This window comes from Actinia tenebrosa, unplaced genomic scaffold (assembly GCF_029948245.1).
Source record: "Actinia tenebrosa isolate PJP-AT-01 unplaced genomic scaffold, QUT_ActTen_1.0 PGA_scaffold10__47_contigs__length_13832649, whole genome shotgun sequence".
Taxonomy (NCBI): Eukaryota; Metazoa; Cnidaria; class Anthozoa; order Actiniaria; family Actiniidae; genus Actinia; species Actinia tenebrosa.
The window spans coordinates 5,218,865-5,246,536 of NW_028292570.1; the positions used below are offsets into that span (position 1 = coordinate 5,218,865).

General features: G+C 35.6%; 1 protein-coding gene across 2 annotated transcripts; it reads right to left on the reverse strand.

The window, feature by feature from the left end:
* Positions 1 to 4,344: 4,344 nt before the first annotated feature.
* On the reverse strand, positions 4,345 to 27,555 carry LOC116291050 (endothelin-converting enzyme 1-like). 2 transcript variants are annotated; one of them, XM_089026284.1, is made up of 17 exons: positions 26,755 to 27,555; positions 25,843 to 25,893; positions 25,379 to 25,501; positions 24,580 to 24,660; positions 23,278 to 23,405; positions 22,153 to 22,381; positions 21,603 to 21,701; positions 21,402 to 21,488; positions 19,449 to 19,552; positions 18,570 to 18,628; positions 17,892 to 17,946; positions 16,946 to 17,013; positions 12,630 to 12,760; positions 12,135 to 12,200; positions 6,679 to 6,780; positions 5,053 to 5,129; positions 4,345 to 4,639 (listed from the first exon to the last, which is right to left on the reverse strand). In XM_089026284.1, the coding sequence occupies exons 1-17, from the start codon at positions 27,475 to 27,477 to the stop codon at positions 4,525 to 4,527; spliced, it is 2,298 nt and encodes a 765-aa protein (XP_088882410.1). In that variant the 5' UTR covers positions 27,478 to 27,555; the 3' UTR covers positions 4,345 to 4,524. The 2 variants fall into 2 exon arrangements, with proteins under 2 accessions (XP_088882410.1, XP_088882411.1); XM_089026285.1 differs by lacking the exon at positions 12,135 to 12,200.
* Positions 27,556 to 27,672: the final 117 nt, after the last annotated feature.

The following is a 27,672-nucleotide window of genomic DNA, read 5'->3' on the forward strand; positions in this document are numbered from 1 at the left end:
AGGACTAAGAAAGGACTGAAATAGATTGTTAGCTAATAAGGTTTTTTAATTTATTTGATCTGCATTTGAATTCCATGGCACAGGAAGCCAAGGTCATAGTCTAAGATGTGCACTTATATAATGCGCTATTAAGTCAGCAACTAAAATAGCACAGAAAAAATTTGCTTTCACAATAGATGACTCTTGCCTTAAGTATCAGCTTCCCTCAAGGATTGGCTAAGGTTTTTTATGCTAGAAACAGCGCATAACTTAGTCAATGATCTTTTGAAGCGCTGAAATGGTCTCTCAGAGGTGCGATTATAGCCCCATGAGAGCTAGTCTTCCCCACAGCCGCTTTCAGTGTCGTCACGCAACGCTTTCTCCCCTGAGTAGCGGCTGCTTACCCGAGCACAACATTCCTTTCCTATGAATTAACCAATCACGGCTTAGTTCTCGAAAACCAGGAACCATTCGCGCCATATGGAAAACAAGATGCGTCGTTAGAGGGAGGCTTCGAGATAGCAGCTAAGAAATTTCGCATCAAACAGTTTAATGATCATCAGAAAGACGCAATACGAAAGATTTTACAAGAAAAACAAAATTTCTTTGAAAGTCTGCCTACTGGATATGGGAAATCGCTCAAAGGAATAAAATAGACAAGCTCGAGGACTTTTTGAATAACACGAGTTCGAAGTTCTTGGCATTTCATATAAACTGCTAACGCGACGTTAGAAGGTTGGCCATAAGATAACGCTTTAGCTAACGGTTCGTGTTCACTTTTCACGACTTTTCTAACAGTTTGAACAAAACAAAACAAAACAACTTTTCTAACAGTATCAAATTGAGCTAATCCTCGCAGTATACGTGAAGTAAATACCGGAACTGTGAGCGTTCAGAAGTTTACAATTAATACCCGTGGAAGTCAACGGTGTGACAGTGTCAGACTTAAAAGTTATCTAGCCTTTTTGCGATTTTCTTTAGCTTTACACTGCATTCGTTGTTTAAAATAAGTGATCTGCGCGGCTCATCTTCGTTTATTAAAAATACTGTCAGACTTTATATTCGAATTCAATCTCTTAAATCTTGAGTCGTCTCGTTTAACTTCCATGAGTCTAGATTACGCTTTTTAAAAAAGTTTTCCAGTTTCTTTTTGCTTCTAATATTTTGGTACGAGCTCGATAGCAAGTACAAACTCGAATTCACTATCGGCCGATTAAACAATGTCGATAGCTAAACTTATAAAAATATAAATCTTTTCTTTCTTTATGAACAAAGAAAACACTTAGTTCCGTCTCCAATAAATTTTTTTTGGGCATTAAACATTTAACAAGAACGAATTCAATTTTAATTTCCCAAAGATTTTCTCCAACTTCCACTCAATGCGTCTTATTAGAATTATTTCTCTAGTCTCGCGATTGTTTACAAGTTGTCAAATTCGAAACGTTTTGATTGGTTCTTGAAACACAATGACACTTTTCTGATTGGTTGAACGCAGACAATAGGAAAGGAATGTTGTGCTCGGGTAAGCAGCCGCTACTCGGGGGAGAAAGCGTTGCGTGACGACACTGAAAGCGGCTGTGGGGGAGACTACATGAGAGCAGAATAAGACCAAAAAGGGCTGAAATGTATTTTCAGTCGGTGTTACTTATTGATCTTTAATGCTGATCTGTAGGTATTATTATGCGATTTCCTCTGCGGCCAAAACAGTCCCTTTTCCTATCAAATTGACCACACCTGGGGCCAATATGAAAAGTGGTGGGGCCATTTTATAATTCCTTGGGGCTGGATTGGCTAGTCATGGGGCTGTTTTAGCCCCTTTTTGTCGAAACGACCCCAAATGGGTCAAAATAGCTCCTTTGATTTTTGGGGCTAATTTGACTTTCTGGGGCTAAATCAGCTCTTTCCGATTTACAGTGTAGTTATGTTTTACCTTTAAATTCACAGAAATGTAGACCAGTTAGTAGTCTTTTTAGTTTTATCAGAATGCTTGCAATTTTCAGCGAATTTTCACCAACTTGACGTCACCAGCGTGCTCCACACGAGTGCTCCATACATTTTTTCGCGCGCTATATCTTAGTTATGTTATAATTAAGGAATGGATCATCGAGTTATGAATGCACGCGGGAAGCACGAAGACAAATGTAAGGGTTGCACGACGAGAAGCGGAGTGCAACTCTAGCTTTTTTGAGTGCTTAAGCAACCTCCCAAGTGCATCCATAACTCGATGGACGCTCAGCTACTTATGATCCATTGCTTTTATAATATAGTCAAGTCAACAAACAAGAAATGAATACAAAATATTGACTTTTCGAAATCGTTTTGATCGTTTTGAAAATGGCAGCTTTACACTGAAGACTGTTATGACTAAAATAATGGCAAAAATTTAGCTTACAAGTGAATCAAAAATGTTCAAAACTACGGAGAAAGTGATTTTCAACTGTAAGAAGTACATTTCAAATGTTGACATATCTTATTACAGTAATGCCAAGAAAATCAATGAAAAACACAGTAGCTGTCTTTGTCGTTGTTGACGATGTTCATGTTTGTTAATATCATACAATGACTTAGCAATGGAAAACATCTTGTACACGGATCAAAACTGACTGAACTGGATTAATTTTGTCTGGGTAGTATGCTTTGTCGGCTTTCACCATGTAGAGCTTCAGAAAGGACTTCACTGCAGTTGTGAAGCTGCGAAGTAGATGGTGAGCGTGATATTTATAGTTCATTACTTTGGAAATACTTTTGTTGAATGAATACGCGATAACAATATTTTTGTACTTGTTAAATCATTGCTAAAAACCTTTGAATGTAGACACCGTTCAATTTGTGGTTTGCTTTGTCTTTTTGGAGTGACGCTTTGACACAATCTTGTCCAGCTCACTGTTTAAAAGTGATGCAAATCTTGACGTTTTATTACTAGGCTGATCAAATGACAACTCTATACTAAATGTCGGAGATTAATGAGTATTTTCGCTGGTTTTTAAGTCATTTTCAGTTATCTTTTCTAGATAAATTGTCAGTAAAAAGATACAAAAAGTTTTTTTTTCGCCGAAGCAAAAAAAGCTGACGTGAGCGTGTGCAACCCATGGGCAAATGGTTCATGCTTTTGAGGCAATTAGATCGCGCGGATTTACTTGACTATATTATAAAGATAAATATTCCCTCCTAAGAGATAATTTGGCTCACCCCAATTCCTTACACCTCTCCCCATAGGACATTTCTCCTTTTCTTTGACGAAGCTCTAATGTAAAAACTCTGCCTTGCACTCTTTCTAAAGCGTGAAAATCTTTGATTTTTGATGTATGGAAGAACATTGAGGTGATGGTCGATGGATTGCTGGAAGCCAAGAAAGCTAGATTTGCTGTAGTTTTCCCCATTTTTTTGTGTTGCTTCTGCATAAAATCTAAGATTTTCATCTAGCTGCCCTACTAACATCGACTAGAGTATAGTCTGAATCTTCCTTTCTCTACACCAAACTGAATTTGAATAAACAACAATTTGTTTAATTAAAAAAGGTCCCAAAACTGATCATATTTATATTTTAAAGATATGAAAAATTTGTCGCTAATCTCAGCGATGTTTACCTCATTTTAGTGGTTTACCGGTTACGTATATTTGTTTTTTTATTGCAAAAATGTTCGCACTTTTTGTAAAATTATTGCTACATACTTTGAGAGGTCGAAAAAGACCAATTTATTGCTTGTTTTGTCTTTTGGGTGTCTTTCAGAAACAATTCTGTCTTATTCTTGACTAGACAGATGCAAATCGTGAAGTTTGTAGTATTTTGTCAGAGCTACTAGGTAATTGAAAATTGCTCACCACCTTGTAGAGGTGTACATGTGTTTTCGCTCATTTCTTCGGTATAGTTTGTAAAATTTCTTTTTAATTATCATCCAAAAAAAGAGGGGAGCTTAGATTTTTTTGGCGCATTTAGAGAAAAAAGAGAAAAATACTGACGTCAGCGTGCTACCCATGGGCCAATCAGAGCGCGCGATTTGACTTAGCTACATTATGAAATTTGTTAGTTTTCCTAAAAAATTCCAAGAATTGGTTAGTGGCTGCCTACTTTTGAACGTTCGATTTGAGCCCACGATTTGCGTGCGCGTAAATTACGGAGCACATCATCTTGACCTCGAATTTAAATAATAATCAATCATTCAAGTATTTCATTTTTATATTCACGTTTTACTTTTAGGGCCCCCTGTGTTAAAAGCAACTAAAATTTAGAAATGATACGAAACTATATGCGTCATTTTAACATCAGCGTTCACCCATGGGAAATTGGTGCACGCTATTTAGACAATCAGCGCGCATTACATAGTGACTATTTTATAATATACTTTAGACTAAATCCATCATAAGTAGGATACAATTTTTAGCTTTAATCATAGTTTTTTTAAGATTGACAGGCATGCCTTATTTTAATATTTAATGTTAAATGAACGAATTTTTCTTTTTCCACCTTTACACTTTTCCTTTTCTGAATAGAAGTAACAATGCAATTAATTAATAACATGGCTCATTCTTTACTGTGCCGTATTGTCAAGCAGCATCACCAAGCCACATGGAACATTTGGTAACGGGATTCATCCTACTAGTTGTAGCGCAGTTGAAAGCATTAGCAAAATCATAAGAATTTGATAATGTTCCATTTAATCTGCAAATATAGGAAAATGAAATAAGTAGGAATGCAGTCATAGCAGTCATTGGTAGATATGTAATCATATTTCTGTTTAAAAACTAATTGACAGAGAGTAAGAAAAGTAATCCTATATTTTCATTTATTTATTTTTCTGAAATGGTAATGAATATGAACACGTTCTTAATTGCGTTTCCAATTATTTTCATATTTTACTTCCGAGAAAATTTAATCCAGCTACGAAATTTCAATATCTCCAGTGGTATTTATAGCATGCTGGCAAGGGCGTGTCCCTTTAGCGGGGTGAAGTTATTTGTGACTTTCCTTTCCGTTTTCGTTTTAAGGTTGTTTAATGGGAGTGACTTCCTTTCCTCATGGGGAATACTAATCTGGATACGCCCTGATGGAGGTTAAAGTACATAATTACAAACCTGTATCCATCATAAGGATGTTGCAAGTACTCGGTAATGTAATATTTCGCATAGTCATTGCTGATACTACAATAGGTCTGTGAAAGGCAAAAAATGCAAACAAAAGGCAAATCACAAGTGGATTCGGGTTCAAAACATAAGATAAGCTGTGATCGAAATGATACATGGGCAGTACCTTAATTAGATGCATCTAGTAATTGTACAAGAGAAAAAATTCTACCTATGTACGTAGTATATAGATTATAAAACGCGCGTACATGTCTCTGTACTGTGTTATAAATACGCATGGAGCTGTAGAGCGCAAGAGAAAAGGCTTAGGAAGACCATCGAAGCGTAGCAGAGTGTTTCTCTTGATTTTTGTTTGCTCTACAGCTCCCAGAGTGTTTATATCGCAGGACAGAGACATTATAAGCCGCTTTATATTGCTTTTATAAAATATTTTTTAACGACTTTGGGCGAGCATGTCTCTGTCTTCCAATGTAGACATGGTAGCTAGCAAACCAATATTATGCTAGAATTACTAGAATTCCATATAGTAAATCTGTGTTATAAAGATATATATGCTTTATATTTCACATGTGAAGAAACCAATGCGACTAATCAGCGTCGCACACAGCATTTTTCACATGTGAAAAATAAATCCAATCAGAATTGAGAATATTCCACTTTCTCATTCGGTAAATACCGCTGTGTTCTATGACTACAAACTGAATTGGCCTCAAACAGATTTAGCCTCGCTTAAAAGTAAATCATTTGCAAAAGTCAACTGTAATGTAAAGAATGTGCAAGTTCTACAATACCAATGTTTTGAAATCCCACGGCACTTTTCATGGTATCTGTGAATAGCTGACTTATAGACGAGGCTAAGCCTGTACAAATGAGTCTTTGGTCTTCAAAAACCGCGGTATGCATGGAATGCGAAACTGGTGTGTTGACTAAACCAATCGATAGGAAAACGAGAAATTTCGAAATTTGGATGTCTTCCCGTTAAAAGCAAATTTGTACACACTTTAAGTAAGACGAAAAGAGACCTGGCATTGTCGACTGAATACCCGAAGACCAGAAATGTGCATCAAAACCTTGATGAAATACGGCCAAGATAGTTGAACAAGCTGTTTTCTGCATTTTTTGTTGAAGTCAAGAAGAAATACAGAGATGAATACGAACCTCCGCCTTTAAGGTCATTTTATGCTTTGACCGATACCTGAGATAGAAAGATTGTCCTACAACAATACTGGAAGGCCAAGTATGTAAAGTTTCTACAAATTGTGTCTTCATTTCATTAAAGAAAACAATTTTAATTTTTTTTAAAAAAAACTCTAGTTAACAAGCTCCTCAAGAGTCCATACTCAGTACTTTGACTATGTGATTACGCAATTTATCGTCAATAAGAGGACAGACACAAAGAACTGATGTCTATTTGTTTTTTTACAATAACAAAAACGATAAAAACTTCTCATTTTTAGCGATTAAAACAACCAACGGAAAGAGCGCGCGCTCACTCGTTGACGTCAGCTTTATCTGTCTGTCCTCTTATTGATGATAAAAAATAACCAATCAGCGCGCGAGAAATTTGCAAGTTATTGTAAAAACTACAATTGACATGAATAGAAGATCGATACTTACCTGCCCCAAACTAATGAAAAAGAGCTGATCATCAGTGAAATTTGTTAGTCCTGGTAGTTTCCAGATTTGGGCATTCGTTCCATTCGACCTTGCCTCATGTAACTAAGAAACAAGAAAAAAATCATATTTTTTAGCAATAAAGATTCGAAAATTAAAAATGCCGGAATACGCCATCATTTTCAAAAGTACATTGAAGAAGACTTTCACACACCATTTTCGTAATTACGTGATCAACTAAGCCCAAGACGTTTGGGTTTTGCCTTCCGTTGATCAAAAAACGTATACTCTCAGACCATTGGAAATTGATTGAAGAAAGCCAAAAACCTAGACGAGTTAAATTATAGCTAGTTGTCTGTTTCGCTTAATTCTGAAAATGGGTGAAATGCAATTTAGAGAAGATAAATTTTTCAGGGTGTAGAGGACATTCAAGAATTTTAGGGAGTGACACCACCAGAGATCAGAAAATCGTTCAGAAAAGCGCAAAGTGAATTCAAAATTGACTCTGTAAACGCAGTATAAGACCACCAAAGCAAACAAAGGTGGTGAAAATCGGCAAAATGGTTGACATACCCGCACTGAAAGCCAAAATGAAAGTGTGAGAAAGATTTCAGCCAAAAGACAACATTTTAAACAATACTAATAAATGCTTGCAAATTTCTGCTTGCTGGGCTTCTAGGAGTTTAAGGCCTGATAACTTTAGGGCATCACTAAAGTTGGTGTCAATGAAAATGATGTGCAGCGCCTTACGTTGGATAGACTCAACAAGGTTGGACAGATAGACAGGCAAGAATGACTATGGGTGTGCATGTTTTTGAACTGATGACGTAAAAATCCATTATCGCAAACGCATCGACATTTTTTCTACCTAACGTGTCCAGTACCTCTCGTTCGTGTATTAACAGGATACCCGTCAAAATTAGTGTTGCTCCTCTCTTCCTCCCACCTATATGCTAATAATTTATCCTAATTACATGTAAAAATGCAAAATAAAGATGTTCATTTATAGAACTAATTTTTTAAGGGTGCTATTGCATGTTTTTCGCTGCAGAGCTCTTTTGAAGGATTTCAAAGTTTCGAGCTCGCGCGTTTCGTTGGGAAACTAATTCCAGGCAACAGCGCCACGGTAGGAGAAGGAGCGTTTCATAAAATTGTTTTTTGGCATGGAAAGCTGAAAATCAAACTCGCTTCCTCTCAAATTGTAGCTATGAATATTAGATGTCATTTTAAACAGGCTTTGTAGATGGTTTGGTGCCTGTTTATGAAATATTTTATACATCGTAAGCAATAATTGAAGATTATGTCTTCCATTTAAATTTTGCCAACCCAGTTCGTTCAGGAGTTCATGAGACATGACAGAATAATCAGCTGTAGTTATAATTGGAGCTGCTCTATTTTGTAGTTTTTGCATGCGATCCATGCGTGTTTTATAGAGCAACTGCCCCATACAATGCCACAGTAATCGAAGTATGGCAGCACCAGTGAATTATAGATAGAGTTCAAAGTATTTAGGTCATTCGTCATGTTTCTAATTTTATATAGCATGCACAGTCCATTTGATGCCTTAGAAGTAATATGTTTAATGTGGTCATCCCAAAGCACAAATTCATCTATATGTAATCCCAGAATTTTAGTGCAATGTTTTTGCTCTATCGTTTGATTATCAATAGTTAAGGCCATATCATTTCCTTTTTCTACATTTGTCTAGATCCTATTATCATATGGGGGCAATGGAGGCAGCACGGTCGAGTGGTCGTAGCGTCGGTCTCGCAATCCGGTGGTGCCGGGTTCAAGTCCCGCTGTGGTCACTAGCTGAGACTGTATTTGTCCTGGTCACTGATTAGTTCAGATTCAGTTTCTCGACCATGCTTGTAAATAGCCAACTGGTTTGCCTCCTTGCCAGTTGGCATTTTTAAAACAATTTCTGTTTCTTTGATCATTTCATTTCAGTTTATTAATTGTAGGAGGGCCATAATGGAAACTACTGGGTTACCAGTAATGTATGTCACCCTCGTTAAATAAAGTCAATTTATTTATTTTTATATAGCTGGTTTTTTGGAGTTACAGCTTAGTTTCGGTTGTCTTTAACCAGTTATCCGCCCCCTTCAGGTCTTTGTTAAGTATTTGTTCGACGCCTCGGATGTCACTGTCTGAGGTTGTTATATACGTATCGTCAGCTAACATCCCCGGCGTCGAGTGATTTAAACATTCTGAAAAATCATTAACATAGACTATGAAGAACAAAGTGCCTAATACCGGTATTGATCCTTGAGGGATGCCACGAATTACTTGTTCTTCTCCAGATAAAACGCCATTTACATAACACTTTTGAGTTCGTTGACTCAGATATGACTTGCACAACTGTAAAGCTCTGCCTCTGCAACGTAACTACTTAATTTTCTTAGTAGGATATGATGATCCACGATGTCAAAGGCTTTTTTTAGATCAATGAATACGTTGCCATTAATGAAACCATTATCCATATTTCTAAGCCAGATATTTAAGGTAAAAAGCGGTGCCGTACATGTTGAATGCCCGGAGCGAAAACCTAACTGGGAGTTAGACAAAATTTCATGCTGTATAAAAAAAACTTTGAGAGCTGCATATGCATGAATCTTTCTGCCACTTTAGATATTGCTGGCAGAATAGAAATAGGTCTGTAGTTTTCAGGTAGATTTCGTTTGTCCGAATAATAAATTGGACAGACTTTCGCTTTTTCCAATCGTTTGGAAATATGCCAGTTTTGAACATTTGGTTTACTATCTCGCAGATAGATACCGCAATGCAAGGGCTGGCTATTTTTACTGAAGTTTACTTGATATCTTATCCAGCCCATTACATTTTGAAGTATTTAATCCTGACAAAACCTTGCGTACTTCCTCTTCCGTGACCGGAGTAAATTCAAAAGTGGCATTTATTCCTTTAATATATTTTTCTGAATTTAAGTCTGTTTCGGGGATTTCAGATGCAAGTTTTGGCCCTGATGTACCAAAGTTCATTTCATCGGCTATTTCTGTTGCGTACAACCAATAGACAGCATCGCTGTCTTTTAATGATAGGAGTTCTTGGTAGCATAAGAGGTGTCTCCTATTAGATAAGAGAATTTACACGTATACTTCATACGCCTCTTCCAATGTTCTTCCTGAGCAATAGCCCTGGAAACAATACTCGTATTATAGGAGGAAGTGACAGAATTTCCAAAATGGCGATGAGTAAAGAAACAACGTTTATCAAAAGAGGAAAAGGTGGGGGGATATTGATTGTTGTCATGAGAAAAAGGATATCCAGTGCAGATAATTTCGACGTTAAGGTACAGACCTGAAAATACGGAAATGGAGGTGGGGGATTTCTGTCCATCGTTTGAGCACAATAAATAAATGAAAGCTTTAAAGATCAATACCGCGATTAGCCTGCGTAGCAGGCATTCCTGGATAGATGGGGGCCTAGAGAAAATGGGGAGAGAAAAGGAGGGAACGCCTGCCCGCACTCATTGTTATTTTCAAATACTCCGTTCGTGGACGTACGGCGTAACTGATTAGCTCGGCTTGGCTATTTCTGTTCGATACGTGGCAATCTTTCAAAAGTTAGAATATGATATGACCGACGTAACTATATTATAATAATCATGGCGGACTTCAGTGAAGAAATATTCGAGCACGTTTTAACAGGAATCACTGGTGAACTTAAAATAGAACTAATGATAATAATAATGTTTATTTATATAGCGCTAAATCCACTAATTGCTCAGAGCGCTCACTAATAAAAATAATATATAATTAACTAAGCTAAATAAAAATTAAGATATAAAAATATGTGAAACAAAACAATGAAAATAGTACTAATTGTAAAATTATAAATTAAAAGCTAACTTAAATAAATGTGTCTTCAGCGAATTTTTAAAAACAGACAGAGATGGAGACTTTCGTATTTCTATCGGTAAATTGTTCCACAGTCTTAGTGCAGCAACAACAAAAGCATTGTCTCCATACGTTTTAAGATTGCTATTAGGTACTAAAACCCCAAAAGTTTGATGCTGTGAGACAGCTAGTTTTTGGGAGTTTTCACAGTAGCACATTTAACAAATCGATAACGGGTTACCAAGATCCTAAATTTCCTTCCACAAGGATCACAAACTTAATCAGATTGTTTGCCATCCGATATCACTATGCAAATTCCGACCTCTCTACATATATCTGCCAAAATAACGCCAAAAGAATATTTACGTTGAGATGGTCTGAATAAATTTTCAGATGATAAGTACCCCTTCTTTCCGGATATACCAAATTTGACGTTAAAATTGCAGTGGCAAAATCTACAATATTTTTGAGGATCACAAAGATCGAACACGTTTTAAAAGTCAGACATGTTTGTGAATTTGATAAGCAAGAAATCCACCTGTGGCGAATGTTTATATCGGAAGTCAAATTTACTTCCGTTGAATTTTTGAGTGCAATTTGATTGGTGTATTTTTGACAGCCGAACCCAAGAAAAGGTATGGCGAAAGTTCGCAAGATTGCTAAGAAGACAAGTCAAGGTAAAGATTTTAAGACGACTTTTGAGATACAGGCTCTTTTAAAAACTAGAAACTTAACGTTCTTTTATGTTTTCTTTAGTGATTCTCGGCATTTACAAGTAGCTTCGACTGATGCATCCACTAGTAAAGTCAAGACTAGCGCTGAGCAAAAATTCAATAGTTCTAGTAGATGTGGTGAAAGCGATTCAAATGTTTGGAAAGCCACCGTGAGCGATATTCAAAAAGAGATACGCGATATACAAACATCTAACAATCAATCCGGACAGGATATGCTGTAAAGAATGGATATGATGATGATGATGCAAGAGACCTAGCTGGTTCAAAAACGAAGAGGGAAAAAAGCCAAAGGTAGGTAGAAGTTTTGCTGGTCTTCAAATGATTCAAATGCAAAGTCGCGTTTATTTATTTGTCATTGCTGATAGCGAATGTCAAAGCTAAAGTTAAATTACACTTTTTACTTTGTATTTTAACAGGAGAAAACAGGTAGCCACATCAAAAATATCGAGTACTTTAGAGTCGCTCCTGCGCTTATACAGAATGCAAACTCTGCAACCAAAGATCATAGCAGGACCGTGAAGACGGATGCAAATAGATAGTTCAGATTCAGATTAACCATGCATTTTCTTCATGCTTTTCTTTTTCTTGCTAAATTCCTCGTTTTTCGATTATTTTAAATCCTAATTGCTTTCGATTTCTAAAATAGAGTTGCCGATGGTAATTTGCAATCAAAGATCACTAAATCTGAAAACTCTAATTGACCCCCATAAGCAAATAATCACACGGCGTGAATAAATGTAAGGATTTCAAAATAAAATCTTGGGTTTTCAATGTTCCATTAAGTGAAGACTTGGGAATATTTTACCTAAAATCACTTGAAAAAAAATCTTATAAAAGCTTATGCTATGTTTGTAATTCTCACACTTACCTTAAAAGCGAGGTATAGACCACCATTGTCTGCAATATTTTCAGGAAGAGTTCGCTGGCCGCTGATCTGTTAAAAATGACTTTATCGGTTAGTTGTTTACGTTTATTTAATTTTCTAGCTGTTATTTCAAATTAATCTACTATTTAGTATTTATACCGATCAGAATGAACTCGTTAAATTTAGGTATCAGGAAGGGATTTAGATTTAATTTGCCCTTCCCTCTATTTTTGCGCAGACGTATTCATAAATCGCCCTTGGACTTCAGATTGAAAAAAAAATTCAGTAAACATAACTTGCTTGTTTAGCAATATGTTATCCCATGAACGCGTGTAGATGCCAATCAAAACTCATTTTTTTAGGGACATAGAATATTTAGACATTTAGAATAATCTGTCATTAAAGGCGGACTAACACTAAACATTTGGCTGAAAGTTAAATGGAATAATCTTTAAGTAGTAATAAAACCAATTAAATTTTCATTTTTCATGTTCTTACCGGGTATTTTCCTGAAACAATATACTTTGAGTACTGGTTTACGAAACACTTTGATAGTTCTTTAAACGCCTGGAGTGAACTGTTTGTCCACCACTGTTCGGTCTTCCTTCCATTTTTGTCAAACATTCTGCCTAAAACAATATGTAAAACAAATCAAAAATCAAAAAGGACATCAAAATGAACATCAAAAACAAACAAACCCTGTATGTATTGTGTAGATGTGTACATATCAACCAAGGAAGCCATATACACATATCTCACTATGCTACTAAAGGACAACTTTATCATAGTATTTAGGTGTGAAACATATTTTCTCATCATAGACTATCACCACATGGACTTGAAAACGTGCATGCAGAGAACAATAAAGCGCACAGATTAGGATTATGTACCTTGTACTTCGTCTTTGATTAGATTTCTTATTTTCATCATATATCTTATTATATTTATATACAGCCATTTGCAAAAATTATGGTCGTTTCAAATATAAATACAAGTATATCGAAAGTATCTCATACAGGGCAGGATATCTTTCTTGATATTTTTTTCAGAAAGCCCTAGTGATAGACAACTCGAAAAAAATATAAGGGATGCTATCCCATAATTTTTGATATGCTGTTGACATACTCGTATATATATTGGAAGCGGCCATAATTTTTGCAAATGGCTGTGTGTGTATATATATATATATATATATATACATATATATATACATATATACATACATATATACATATATACATACATATATACATATATACATACATATATACATATATACATACATATATACATATATACATACATATATACATATATACATACATATATACATATATACATACATATATACATACATATATACATATATACATACATATATACATATATACATACATATATACATATATACATACATATATACATATATACATACATATATACATATATACATACATATATACATATATACATACATATATACATATATACATACATATATACATACATATATACATATATACATACATATATATATATATACATACATATATATATATATATACATACATATATATATATATATACATACATATATATATATATATACATACATATATACATATATATACATACATATATATATATATATATACATACATATATATATATATACATACATATATATATATATATACATACATATATATATATATATATATACATATATATATATATATATATATATATATATATATATATATATATATATATATATATATATATACATACATATATATAATTTTTTTCTTTATTCATGTATTTTTGTAATTTAATTATAATGTAATTGTAAATTAGGTATGAAGATCCCATATTGGGAACCTAATAAAGTTATTGTATTGTACTGTACTGTATATTCTTTTTACAGCAATGGGTGTGTGTGGTAGTGGTTAGGGGAGAGCCGTTCAATTTTTTGTTACCTATTCTCAAAGGGATAATGGACTTCATTTTAAGGAAAACCTTTTTAACTTACTGCTTTAGTGATGAATACTCGTAGTCTCTTTCGGTCCATTCACTTAAAGCTGAATATTGTGTATTAGCATATACCAACTTGTGTACTTCCTAAGAACGAGCGCCCTCATTGAATAATTGGAGGTGAATATCGTACGATATTCACCTCTGAATCTCAGAATATTGAGTCGGCAAACAAAATGGCATCTGCCGGCAATAGTTTTGCTACAATTTCCGATGACGAAATCTAAAAAATGAAAGTAAATGCCATTCCTATCAATACTAAAAAGGCAACGAAGTATGGCCTAAAAGTTTTGCTAAAAGTTTTGCGTGAATTTGTCACGCAAACTAAAAGTTTCTGTTTTTTTTGTTTGTTTGTTTGTTTTTTGAATTATTGTATATGAAAAAAAATTACTCTGTACACAAGTTGGTATATACTAAAACAATTATACGCCTCATGCTCAGTGAATATGGAGAATATTTACCTCGCTGCTCGAAGACTCACATCACGGTAAATATTCCCCGATAATCACTTCGCCTTCGGCGAATAATTGCTAACTATATATGAAAATACAAACTATAATACGAATATCTATACATGTATACTATATAAGACTTGTTTAAAGGAATTTCAATTGATGAAGGAATAAAAGTGTTTTTAAATCTACAAGTTTTTATTCTTTGGAGAGCAAAGTCACGTGGCCTTCGTAGATTATAGCGTGGAATGTGTCTTGAAGGTAGAAGGTTTGGAGGGTTGTGACCAGGAGTTGCAATCATATCGTTGAATAGTTTAGCACATGCTTCTGAGCGTCTTTCGCTTAGTTTTGTAATGCCACCAAGGTCATAACGCACTTCTGAACACGTTCGTTGGCATCTGATAAATAACTTGGAAGCGCAACGTGGAAAAACCTGACAGCTATATTCCAAAACAGGTGTTATGCAGGTGACGTAGAAGATGAAAATGTCTACTGCTGGAACTTTAGCACATATCAGCTAGACAATAAAATACAGACGTTTGTTAGCATTCTTAATGATGTTAGTCACATGTTCGTTCCACTTCAGGCCGTTACTTATAGTAAGACCTAATATTCTAGCGCTGTTAACCACTTCAAGCTGACCAGAGTCAATGTTTGAACTTGGAGAGCTTTTCTCAGTTTTTGTGAAACAGATGGTAAGCTCCTTACACTTAGCAACATTGAGCTGTAAATTGTTCGTAGTTGACCAGTTCTGGACGTTGGCATCTTGGATGTTAGAAGGGGAATCCCTTTGAATGATTTCAGATATAGTGGTGTCATCATCATATTTCCAACATTTGACGTCGGGTAGAAAAATATAATTTATCACCTGAAGGAACAACCACCGACGCAGCTTGGACGCCGGATGGGACATCGGCCCATTCATATAGTCTTTACCCATTTTCATTCGTTGTCTGTGCATAAGAAAGTCGATCACCCAGCGCTTGACAAAGAGAGACACGGATAAATGAATGACCTTTTCAGCTAGCATACGATGGTCAATAAGGTCAAAAGTCTTTTGGGAGTCAAATAAGACTACTCTTACGGCACTTCCAGTTCCGTCGGTGGCCTTGGCCCAATCTCACCATTGAGATTGGCGCTTGGGTTGCGGGGCATCGAGGATACCGCCAAACTGGCAAAGGTTGATTATCTTAAGCACTGCTGGGGCGATATGTTTTTCAATAATTTTTCAAAGTCTTTTGCAAGTTTAGCCAATGCCGGAGTGAGCGAGATTGGTCTTAAGTGCTTGCTGATATCTTTGACTGGTTTCTCTTTGGGATGGGTGTAATGTTGGACTGTTTCCATAGCTGGGGCAGATTCTGTTCTTTATAGGAAGTGTTGAGTAGGTGCGTGATGGGAGGTGAAAGGATTTAAGCATACTCTTTAAGGATCCAGTTGCCGATGTCGTCAAGGGCCGGTGCTTTAGATGTACTTTAGATTGATTTTCAACAAGACTTTTTCAGCTGGAAAAAGGCTATCTAGTATTTTTCATACACCACTAGGGGGTAGATCTGTGTGCGACAACATGGCAGTGGAGCTCCTACAGTCCACATCCAAATCGGGTGTCATCCTCTTCCATCCTGCACGATAGCAGCAAACTATATTGCTGCGCAGGTAGCCAGAGCGTATTGTCATATAGTAATTGAAAAATATCAGTTTACGGAATAAGAGTTTTATCTAGCAAGGGGCATGAAAGACTGACAAATGACGTTACGAATACAACTCATATACTCCCCTAGTTTTGTCGTCTTTTCCGAATCTTTTTCTTCAATGAAAGGCTGAAATTTCTTTGAAGAAACACTGGAAAATTTCTGTTTTTTCGCTTCGAGCGCCATTTGTACTGAAAATTCCAGCAAAGTATCTGCACACGCTTTGTTGTTTGTGATTGGTGCAAAATATCACGCCACCAGCGTTTTTCTCGTTATGATCACGTGTTTATTTTCACCATTCTAGTCAATTGCTGACTGGGACATAAGTTGCTTATTTTCTGGTCGGGATACATTTAGATTTAGCTAGTTTGACGTCTTGGTTGTTGTTAAATACTGACACAATTAAAAATAAATAAAATATGGTTCGCAATTAGCAGGCACCAACCTTAAACTTGATCTGCTTAGAAAAAACGTTTTCATCGATTACTCTTTGCATATGGGTTTTAAACTTTTACTAATTGCTGCATGGCATTTTTTTACAAAGTACAAAAGCACATTTCTAAATCTGCTAAGCGATTTTTTGTCACTTTTTGACATCTTCTATGTTCTTTAGTTCTCTTAAAAGCGCAGACCAACTTACCTTTGTTATCAAAACCATGGATTATCTCATGTCCAATAACTGAGCCAAGGCTTCCTAGGTTAACTGACCTTCAATTATATATAAAAAGTATTAGGGTGCATTTATTCATATCTGCAATTATCTGATGTGGAAGAGCTCTCACGTGACATGCGGTGTTGAACTAAACTGGAAAAACGTTTTTTAGAAAATATTATAGTCCCGCTTTAGACTTTTGTAAGTTAGAGTTAATTACCGAGAACGGAGGCAATAAGCCATATACATCCCGAGGGATGGATAGGCTTATTGCCGACGTTCGAGGTAATTAAGTATTTTATTTATCAATTGAGAAGGTTTTCTATCAAATGTTGCTGATTATAAATGCGAACGGTCTATATATAGTTATTAACCGGGTTAATAACTATATATTGACCTCGCATTTATAATGAGGGCTATAACAAAAATAAACGGCAAAATTGAGAAATAAAAGGCAAACATGACCGCGTTTATATTTTCCCTTATCACCACTAAAGACAAATATTATTTGTTTATCTACCACTTGGAGATTTTTGCGACTCTGCTTTTCACAAATTTTCAGTTGACGTTTCACGTTTAGTGAGTAAACTCAATTCCACTTGCAATTGCTGAGGCTACTTACATTTGTGCTAGTTAATGTGTGGTACTATTAGTGCCGAAGCCGCTAAATCGGAAAACTCTATTGAGATTCAAAAAGTCTCCATAGAAACCAGGAGTGAAGTTATTAACAGATGCGCGAGGACTAATGAATAGGTACACATGTTGAGTTTTTTACCAGAGGGTAAAACAGGTCTTTAGAATTTGTTTTTAAAATTTCGAACCCTGGCGATGTTAACCAGTCTTAGACCCAATCGCATTGTTATATGCGACACTTTATAAATAGTAATGCTAATGTATTGGAATTAATATTTAGTCATCGTACGCCAATACGTACCTAAGGCGTTCATCCGGATATAAGAATGGTGGCTGAAGAATTATCGCTGACAAAGCTAAAACCGAAGAATTGTTAGTACGCATTTATTGTATTCTCTACTTTCACATCCCCATAATGCCTTGCGTCTTTGGGGGGTAATCAATCAAAAAACTGTCCCAAATCGAAAGGTTTCTTAATTGAATATATACTATACCTGCTTTTATCTGTACAATACTGATTATCAGTTTATTTTAAGTTATTTTTGCGTGTACAGATTATCAAGAGTTTTGGTCTTACAGAAAATGTATTGACTTACGAAAAAATGTTTAAAACTTACCTTAAACGTCTTCAAGCTTCTATATTTTTCTGTTTTTTTTTATTACTTCGTTTTATTTTTGGATACCAAACAAGGTATTGTCAACATTGTCTGATCAGCCTTCAGCAAAATAAGTGGGTTTTTACCCTCTGGTTACCCCCCCCCCCCCCCCCCCCCCCCCCCCCCCCCACAGAGACGCAAAGTATTATGGGGATGTGAAAATTGAGAATACTTCTTTTTGTCAGAGCTGCGTCGGTGTATAAATAAAAATTATGGGAATGATATAAGGATAGGATATACTTATAGACTGACAACTAAAATCCAATTATTATATTGAGATTAAACTTGCTAAGACAAACGTACTCACTAAGATTTCAACTTACTCAACTGGTTGAAAGAATGATGATATTGCGCAACAATTGAATAAGGAGCGTTGTTCCACCTACATCGTTAATAACACAATGGTAAACAAGAAAAACAATCGTTTTCTGTTACTGCTCGCCCAGCTGTTTGCGTTTAAAATCATTTTTAGAAGTAAGAGTTAATTACCGAGAACGGAGGCAATAAGCCATATACATCCCGAGGGATGGATAGGCTTATTGCCGACGTTCGAGGTAATTAAGTATTTTATTTATCAATTGAGAAGATTTTCTATCAAATGTTGCTCATTATAAATGCGAAGTCTATATATGGTTCTTCACCGGGTTAAGAACTAATTATATATTGACCTCGCATTTATAATGAGGGCTATAACAAAAATAAAGCCTTGTGAATAACAAAGAAAACTGTGTCAATTGAGAAATGACGGAAAAGAAGCACTGACAGTTTGAGGGCGTAAAGGACACCTTCGAACACTTATACAAGAAACCCTGCAGTTTTGAAATTAAAATAAATTACCTGATGTTATTGTTTATTCTATTTCTTATTTCATTTTCAGAAACATAGCAAAGATATAAACGTAGATGAATTACAAAATCACTGAATCACTGTATTGGTGAGACCGCTCACCTCTTACAATTGAAACCAGGGTTGGATTCCCTGACTTGGTGTCGTATATGAATGGAGTTTCTAGTTTATTATCTCCATTGCTTTAATGTTTTTCTCCAGATTGTTCGGCTTACTCGCTCTGCAAAAATCAAGTTCTTAATTTCAATTCGATCATTAATTAACGACCTGAGGTTTGTTGGCCACTCAACATTGAGTGTTAAGTACAATATATCTTTTTATCGTATTGTAACAATGTTAATCTTGACGGTACTCACCTCTCATTATCTATTGGCATTCGGAGGTTTTCCATCATGTTTTTGTGTTCTGCGTGACGTATAGCTAATCTATTGCTGAAGTAGGTGTTGTTTCTGATAATCAGCTGTGGAATTTGCATTAAAGGAAATTATATATATATAGAGAGAGAGAGAGAGAGAGCGCGTAATAATCTAGCTATATTATAACATGATTTATGCATTTAGATCGGCTCATATGATGTTCGACGTTTGACCCCATCTACAGCATCTCTTGCATCTCATTAAGTATATGTATAAATGTATACTACAACTTTTCTGCAATTATATACGTATATATATACATCCACAAGCAGAAATTCTGATCCAACCAAGTATATGGTATATAGCTATATCGGGGTTATTATGTATATAACTATATCGGGTGCATTATGGGTAATACACCCGCGGGATTCAAAGTAGTAAAGCGTTGGCTGGCCTACCGAGTGAGTGTTGTTTATAAACAGTGCTTAAGTCAAGAGGCAAGAATGTGTTCCCTTTTTAATACCTCTACACTATTGAAAAAAAAATTCACATTGTAAACGGTTTTATTGATGTAAAGTGAAACATTGAAATTTTTGGTTGACTTTAAAATCAGTTTTGAAATCGCCCTTCTTTGAAGTTTCGGTTGAGCTGAACTCAATATTCCGAACTCGTTCTTCGCTTATTTATATGTCCCCTGCAAAAAGAATCAATCATTCCGAGGACAGCAAAACAAAAGAGTCGGTAATACTTATGACAAAGGTGGTGAAAAAATTGTTTATGAGCTACTCTGGATAGGATATTTTGCTTTATTCTTAGTCTACCATGTTATTATTATTGAGCGTCAACTCAGTCAAATCGGAGGTTATTCTTACGGAAGAGAGGCATCTTCTTCCACTTCTCGTCTGATAACTTAGTGATTCTCCGTTGTTACTTATATTATATTGTTTTCTTATATTTCTCTCTCTCTCTTTTTTTGGCTCAAGCTATTAAAAGCTTTGCAGTTTTATACAAAATAAGTCCACTCACGAGAGTGAAAGTTTGAATATTAATCATCATTGCATTAAAGCCGTTTGTATTAATCAGTCCTAGGCAGGGTGAAAATTCTTTTTCTGGTAGGACCAAGCGGAGTTTGTTTTGAAAGGTAACTTATCTTTAAACAACACGCCAGCCAACGCTTTGGTACTTTTAATCCCGCTTTCAATCCCGCGAGTCCATTACCCATAGTGCACCCGATATAGTCATTTACTATATACTTGGTTGGATCATAATTTCTGCATATCGCTGTGTACATATATAGTCATTTGACTAAACGTTGTCGTTGATTGAATCATCCCTACGCGCCTAGACCGAAAAGGATAACGGGTAAATTACCCAGAACTTGCGTCATCCAAACTGCTTGCCAGTTTAGACCTTCGCCGTATGCTTAAGGCATGGTTTTAGCAAATTAAATGGGATCGAAAACAGCGAGCTCAAGACGTGTTAGATGACATATGCGGCAGCTAGTAACTGTGAAATAATTATCCCCATGATCCTGTTTGGTCAAGGGAAAGGACTGTATATACATAGAGGACATTACATGGGCGCTTGGAGATACGAAATTTATCTTCGAGTGTTGAAAAGATCTCTCACAAGTGAGCGCAGCGAACGCAGCGCGCTCACTTGTGAGATATCTTTTCAACACTCGCAGATAAATTTCGTATCTCCAAGCGCCCATGTAATATTCTGTTTATTATATAATTATCCATAAAATCAACTTAATAAGCTTTTTATTATTATAACTAACTAATAGCTTAAATACACATGGTAACGATATTTTCACATGTGAAAATAACAGTTTTTCGAAAAGGAGAAATATAGGTATTTTATGGATAATTATATGATAAATATAGGTATTTTATGGATAATTATATGATAAATGTATATATTAAATATATTATATAAATGTCTACTTACTCCTCTCCATTTCTCGAGTTTCATATTTAATTGTGTTTTATCAACAAGGTATTCAGGGAAGCCAATTCGATCAATCATAGCTTCAGCCTAAAAAAAAGAAAAAGATCGATAAATTGTTCAGTCGGCCCAAACGAATTGATTAAAACAAACTGATATACTACACACAACAGGTTTAAAGAAGGGAATAAAATAAGGATATACCTTTTCCAACATTTTACTCTTTGTTGTGTTATCAATCCAAGGGACAAAATCTAGGTTATCTTTAAATGCTTGCCGAACTTCATGTACAAGGTTTATAACCTATATAAATCAGAAACGAAATTAAGTTAATTGCTTCCTTTCTTTCCTTTATTTTATTTTATTTTATTTTTCTTCCTTCCTTCCCTCCTTTCTTCCTCTTATAGCGAATATAAGCACACAGTTCATTGTGGTTGACTAGGATTCTTAATAAATTTCCAAACCCCCTCCTTTTGAAGGTTGCCCTATTTTTAAATCGATTAATATCTTTTCCAAGTGGTCGAAACTGCAAGAATTTTGATAAATAATCGTTTTCATTACTGAAGATATCTAGAATAAAACTTAGGTGTCTATTTATTAAAATTCTGAATATTATCTTATGGTCGGGTCAACTAGCCACTTCCCTTGGGCATGTTAGGTGACCTATACCTATCAACTTGAGCATTAAGATTACCATTATGACCAGTTGCTTTATTAAAACCATATGTATAATATACATTGTAAGAAATCATACCATATTTTTGGCGTTTCGGTGTTGAGTAAGATCAGAATTTATGTATACTGCGCCTAATACGTCTGTAAAAGCCAGAGTAGTATAAGAGACACATTTTTCCCAAAGAGGCTTATCTCCACTTGAACCATAGCGAATATTTTTGAAGTTTACGGAAAGATTCCTGTAAGGCTCGGACAGATAAAAGAGCGTATCCTGAATCCCATGCCACACAAGATAATTTGCCAAAGTGCTGTTGAATGAAATTATATGGCCTTAATCACAATCGTTTGACTTACCTTTGACGACATGGTGCCTTGCTGAAGTAAAATTACATGATCGGGGAGGGGGGGCAACCGCCAACCAAGTTTAAAAAGCATAGATTGACGAGGTTACGTTTTCACTTAAGGAGACCCGAAACGCGCGCGGGAGCGCTCTAGGTCCGATGACGTTGACCTTGCAAAAGGAAAATTTTCGTACTCATAAATTTTAATATTCAAACTGAAAAAAAATTGCGGTGAAAGTTCTTCAAATTTTGCATAGGGCTTTAGTTTATGTTCCCAAAAACGTAAGGAAATGTTTTTTTAAATCTGTAAGAGCGAACTATTTGGAACAAATTTTATTGATTTCTACGAATTCCCTCTTACAGAATTTTTCTTTTCTTGCCAAATAGATTACTATACAAAGTTGAAATATTCACCATTTAGTTTCTGAGTTATGATTTTTTAAACAAATATTTTTGATGGCATAGCAAGGGTTCTGATGTTGTCTAAGCAACATCTTAGTCATTTTTTCATGTTACTGTTATCTTTGGTTTATATATAGTCTTTGGCTTTCCAGGTTTACTTGCTGTCATATTATAGCCATAATAATTTTTTTTTTTTTTTTCAATATTTGCCCCCTAGGGATCCCATAATGCCTTGATTGAAACAATAGAATTCAAGATGGCCCCATATAGGTAAAAAGGTATACTTCTTATATTTCGAAGCATAAGAAATTCTTTCAAGTTAAAAACGTTTTCCGCATACGTTGTGCTAAGGAAGCCCGTAATCTGATATTTCATCAAGATTTATTAATGATGTCGGTTTTTCAATTTTGCCTAAGTGAAAGTCTATTACGTCCGTAAAAAGGCGTATTACTTTAGCTTACCTCTTTTTAGTCTTGTTAACTAGGTTCATAACCTTCTTTAAATAGGGCAATGTCGGTGCTTTAACAGTTTCGTTTGGAGTTATTGTAGTTGGGGCAAACAACTCATTCAGATAGTTAAGCCAGGCAAACTATATACAAAGATACAAATATATATTATGAGGGACAGATTTATAAGCTTTTGAAAGGGGAACACCATTGATTACTAAGAATGAAAAAATAATATTTTCCATAACATAATACGATAACTCAAACAAATTATTAGCCATTTCATTTTAAATATGTGTTTTTTAACACCTGATACACGACTTTCACAAATAAGTTTCTTAGAGAAAGTGATGCCTTTTTAACAGAAACTATCAATGCTCTCAATGTTCTCACTGAATACTCATTATGTTATGAGTGAGATATCCACGACTTTTGTTTTTGATAATGAGGTAAACCGCCAGAACGTCAGAGGAACACGAACACCACTACCACCAGGGCCGGGTTGTTCAAAGCTGGATTAGCGCTAATCCAGGATTAACTCTATAGGTCTTATTAAGAGTTAACCCAGGATTAGAACTAATCGGGCTTTGAACAACTGGGCCCAGGCCTGTAGGAGTGCAAAGTACGGCTTCCAAAGCTCCAAACGACGTTACGCAATAAATCCAACAAGGCGCGTGTGAAGTTTATCGGCAGTGTTCCGTGTTCATTACTTATTCGGTGAGAATAGCTCGGTAATGGAAACTATGAGGGAGGAAAGTTATCGTCGAAAAAATCATTATTATAATCATCTCAAAAGAAAATGAACTAAGAGAAGGAATCCCCCCTATATAGCCTTGTAACCATCATGTGCACAGTTTGATGCTATTTTTAAACCATTTGTTTTTCTGCACGCGCATGCATTTACTGCGCGCGCTCTACGCTGTTTGCTTACGTTTTTGGGGTTTTTCCGTTATTTCGACTCGGCCCTGCATATAAATGTGCACGTCGAAGCTTGCCAAATACGACAGGAAATTGAAGTACTAATTTGTTCAACTTTCTGGAGTATTGTTACATTTATTTTCCAAAGATTTCGACCTACAACTCATCTTGAGGGCAGATTTGAACATTTGAACATAAGAAAAGCACAAGAAAACGTTACAAACAGCATAGAGCGCGCGCGTACTATGCGCGTGCAGAAAATCAAACGATCAAATAAATGATATCATTGTATGATATTTTTAGAATAGATTCTAAAAATAGCATCAAAGTGTGCACATGATGGGGCACGGGGATTCCTTCTCTTAGTTCATATTCTCTTGAATCAACTTCATTACTCACGCCAGGTGCCTCTATCTCTAGTTCACTTAAAGACATCGTTTCATACATGGAGTTCTCTTTATCTGTGGCTGATACAGTTATCTAAAAAGTGCACAAATTATAATGATTCAGTTACCATTGAATGTAAACTACACTTGGGCCGTGAAGGGTTAACGCAGGCTGGATGCATTTTGTTGGTATAACGCAAAAGGCCACGTTCGAGATTAATTTCTAGCACTAAATCGAGGCTGTTTGCAATAAAAAAATTTTTTAATTGCATTAAATCTCAAAAGTATTGATATAAATAGAGCTGTAGTTTCGGTTATAACGTTATTGAGTAGGGATCTGAATGGTGAATGGTGAAAATAAAATCGGAAAAACTAAATTTCTTTTTTAATTCGATTTTTAATTCGCTTGCAGAAAATGTTCTACCATACGTACCTACGTAGGACTCGGCAGAGAACAAATTTCGGCCTTACTAATTTTGTTTTCACCATTCACTTTTTAATCTCAATTGGGCTCCCTGTAAAAATGCCCAACGTCAAACTGCAGTTTGAGGTTTCCGGTACCTAGCAAGAACGTATTGTTAAAGGTCTTTATTGTAATAATGATTTAGCACCGAGGGTGCGGGGTTCGAGCCCTGCCTGAAATCGATTTTTTTGTTCCTAAAGTCCAACACCTTGGTGTTCTGCCAGAAACCTTTGACGTACTTGGTAAACCCGTACATGACGATACTACTGTACTGTACTTTCATACTAGCAGCAGTTTAATTCGAAAATATATGTTCTCCTGAATAAACAGTTATTAACTTGCTACTCACATTTCCCAGTTCAGTTTCGAAGTCTATAATTTCTTGGGCTTTGGTGGCAATGAAAGCCTCTTTGTCACGTCCAAACAGCAATTTTCCAATTTCGACTATAAATCTTTTGTACTTTTCAGTAATCTGGGGAAAAAGGTTTTTTTTCAAACTCTAGTTAACAAGCGCCTCGTGAATCCATACTCTATGTGTGACTATGTGATGACGCAATTTATCGTCAATAAGAGGACAGACACATAAAGAACTGATGTCTATTTGTTTTTTTACAATAACAAAAACGATAAAAACTTCTCATTTTTAGCGATCAAAACAACCAACGAAAAGAGCGCGCGCTCGTTGACGTCAGCATTATCTGTCTGTCCTCTTATTGATGATAAAAAATAACCAATCAGCGCGTGAGAAATTTGTAAGTTATTGTAAAAAGGTTGATTCATTCTCTCTGTCTTGACATATATGAAAGGTAATACCTGAATGTTTGAATAGAGGTCCTTTTGCAGTTTTATTCCAGCTTGATCAATCTACAAAATAATATAAAGCAATATTGTTAATTCTGTAAATCAGACATGACCCATATACCTTATTACACACCAGTTGCTTAATTATTAAATTTACATATTTAAACAGTTTTAAAGCAATCTCCCTGAGGTTTTTGGGTTAAACAAGGTTTTAAATTTGTTTTATTATCCGTGCGCGCGGTAAACGTCCTCTTCTTAAACTAAACAACTTTTAAACGTGTCTAAAGGGCTGGTATGAACGGTATTTATTAATTAATAGATCAAAAACAGTTTTCCATGTTTGATACTCTGATCAAAACACGCAGGATGTGGAGAGAACACGAGAGGAGCGTAGGAAAAAACGACGCGTAGCGGAGTGGTTTCCAGCTTCTCGAGTGTTCTCCCACCATCCCAAGTGTTATGATCAGAGTATCAAACACAGAAAACTGTTTTCGACTTGTTTTATGAAATAACAAACTCGCGAAAAGATCGAAAAAAAGCAAATTTAAATAAATTCTCCCTACATGCCGTCTTATTCAAACTGACCAATGAACGCGCGCGATAGACTAAAAATGACGATAGCGTGTTTTGATACTCTCATCAAACATGGTTTTCGACCAATCATAGCGCGCGTAGTATCCCAATTATGTCATAATTACTTTTCAAACACATGAATACGCCTGGAAAGAAACCCAATAGAAGTCACTAAAGTAACGTATATATTTATCAGCAGATAAAGGTTTGTCCTCATTTGCTTGAAAATTGAACCTCGATTAAATTTTTCTCATCTCAAAATATTTCAACCTAGAAATTCTAGTCAAATATGAAATCAAAAAAGTCAAAATGGAACGAAGACTTTATTAACCAAAGAGCTATTTTACTTACCACAATCATATTTCTGCTGCTATTCTGTATATCTGCAGTAAGATATATAGAAAACAATGGCCCCTCCTGGCTATAGTCCTTGTGAATGGTTAGTAGAACTTTTGTAAAGTTCCAATTGCTTTCATTCCATCCAGCGCACACTCCATCAATGCACCAATTTCCCATCTTTTTGATTAGTTCCCTCAAAGGTGCATCGCCTAATTTCGTGATTGCAGCAATGTTCATGCACGACTTGTACAATTCTATTGGCATCCTTAGAAACTCCTCGTCAGCTACCTTGTCATGAATTCCATTACTCAAGGTTGTTCTAAGATAATCATTCGTCTTGTCTCTTAATATATGTGGAATTGGATAATATGCGACTCCACCTTCAAAACGGTATCGATTGTTTCTCTCCCATCCTCCACAAACATACTGATAAAAGTCATCACAAGGGTTTACATTCATATCCATTGAGCTCTTTATATACCTGGCAGCTTCCTGACATTTTGATGTGTTGCAGACCTGAATGCTTTGATTGGTCCGATGTTGCAACAATTCTTCATTTCCCTTCCAATGAATGTCACCATCCATTAGAGTTGTTCTTTTAAGAAAGGAATTTTCGTTTCCGCCAATTGCTACATTCATCGTGGCAATCAAAATCAAAATGCTGAAGACACTTGGACGACTCATACCCTGGGTTCGTTGTCTTCCACAGTCTTTATGGCTTGTATTCGTACTCATGATAAATGTATTAGTACAGTCTCTGCCAGTTATCTTCTGTGGTCTTGTCTGCCTGAAAGAAATGTACTTTATCGCTCTAATGCTATCGAGCTAGTGACAATTTTCCCTATTGATTTACTATTATATGAACAATCTGCTAATTTTTCACCTGCCGAAATATTGAATCACCTGTCCATATACACGCATATTTTAAAT

Coding starts and splice junctions, on each gene's coding strand:
- LOC116291050 (XM_089026284.1), bottom strand. CDS start 27,477: ATGAGTACGAATACAAGCCATAAAGACTGTGGAAGACAACGAACCCAG. Junction 24,661..25,378: donor TCGAAACTGAACTGGGAAAT/GTGAGTAGCAAG, acceptor TGCACTTTTTAG/ATAACTGTATCAGCCACAGA. Junction 17,014..17,891: donor TATCCGGATGAACGCCTTAG/GTACGTATTGGC, acceptor ATATAATTGAAG/GTCAGTTAACCTAGGAAGCC.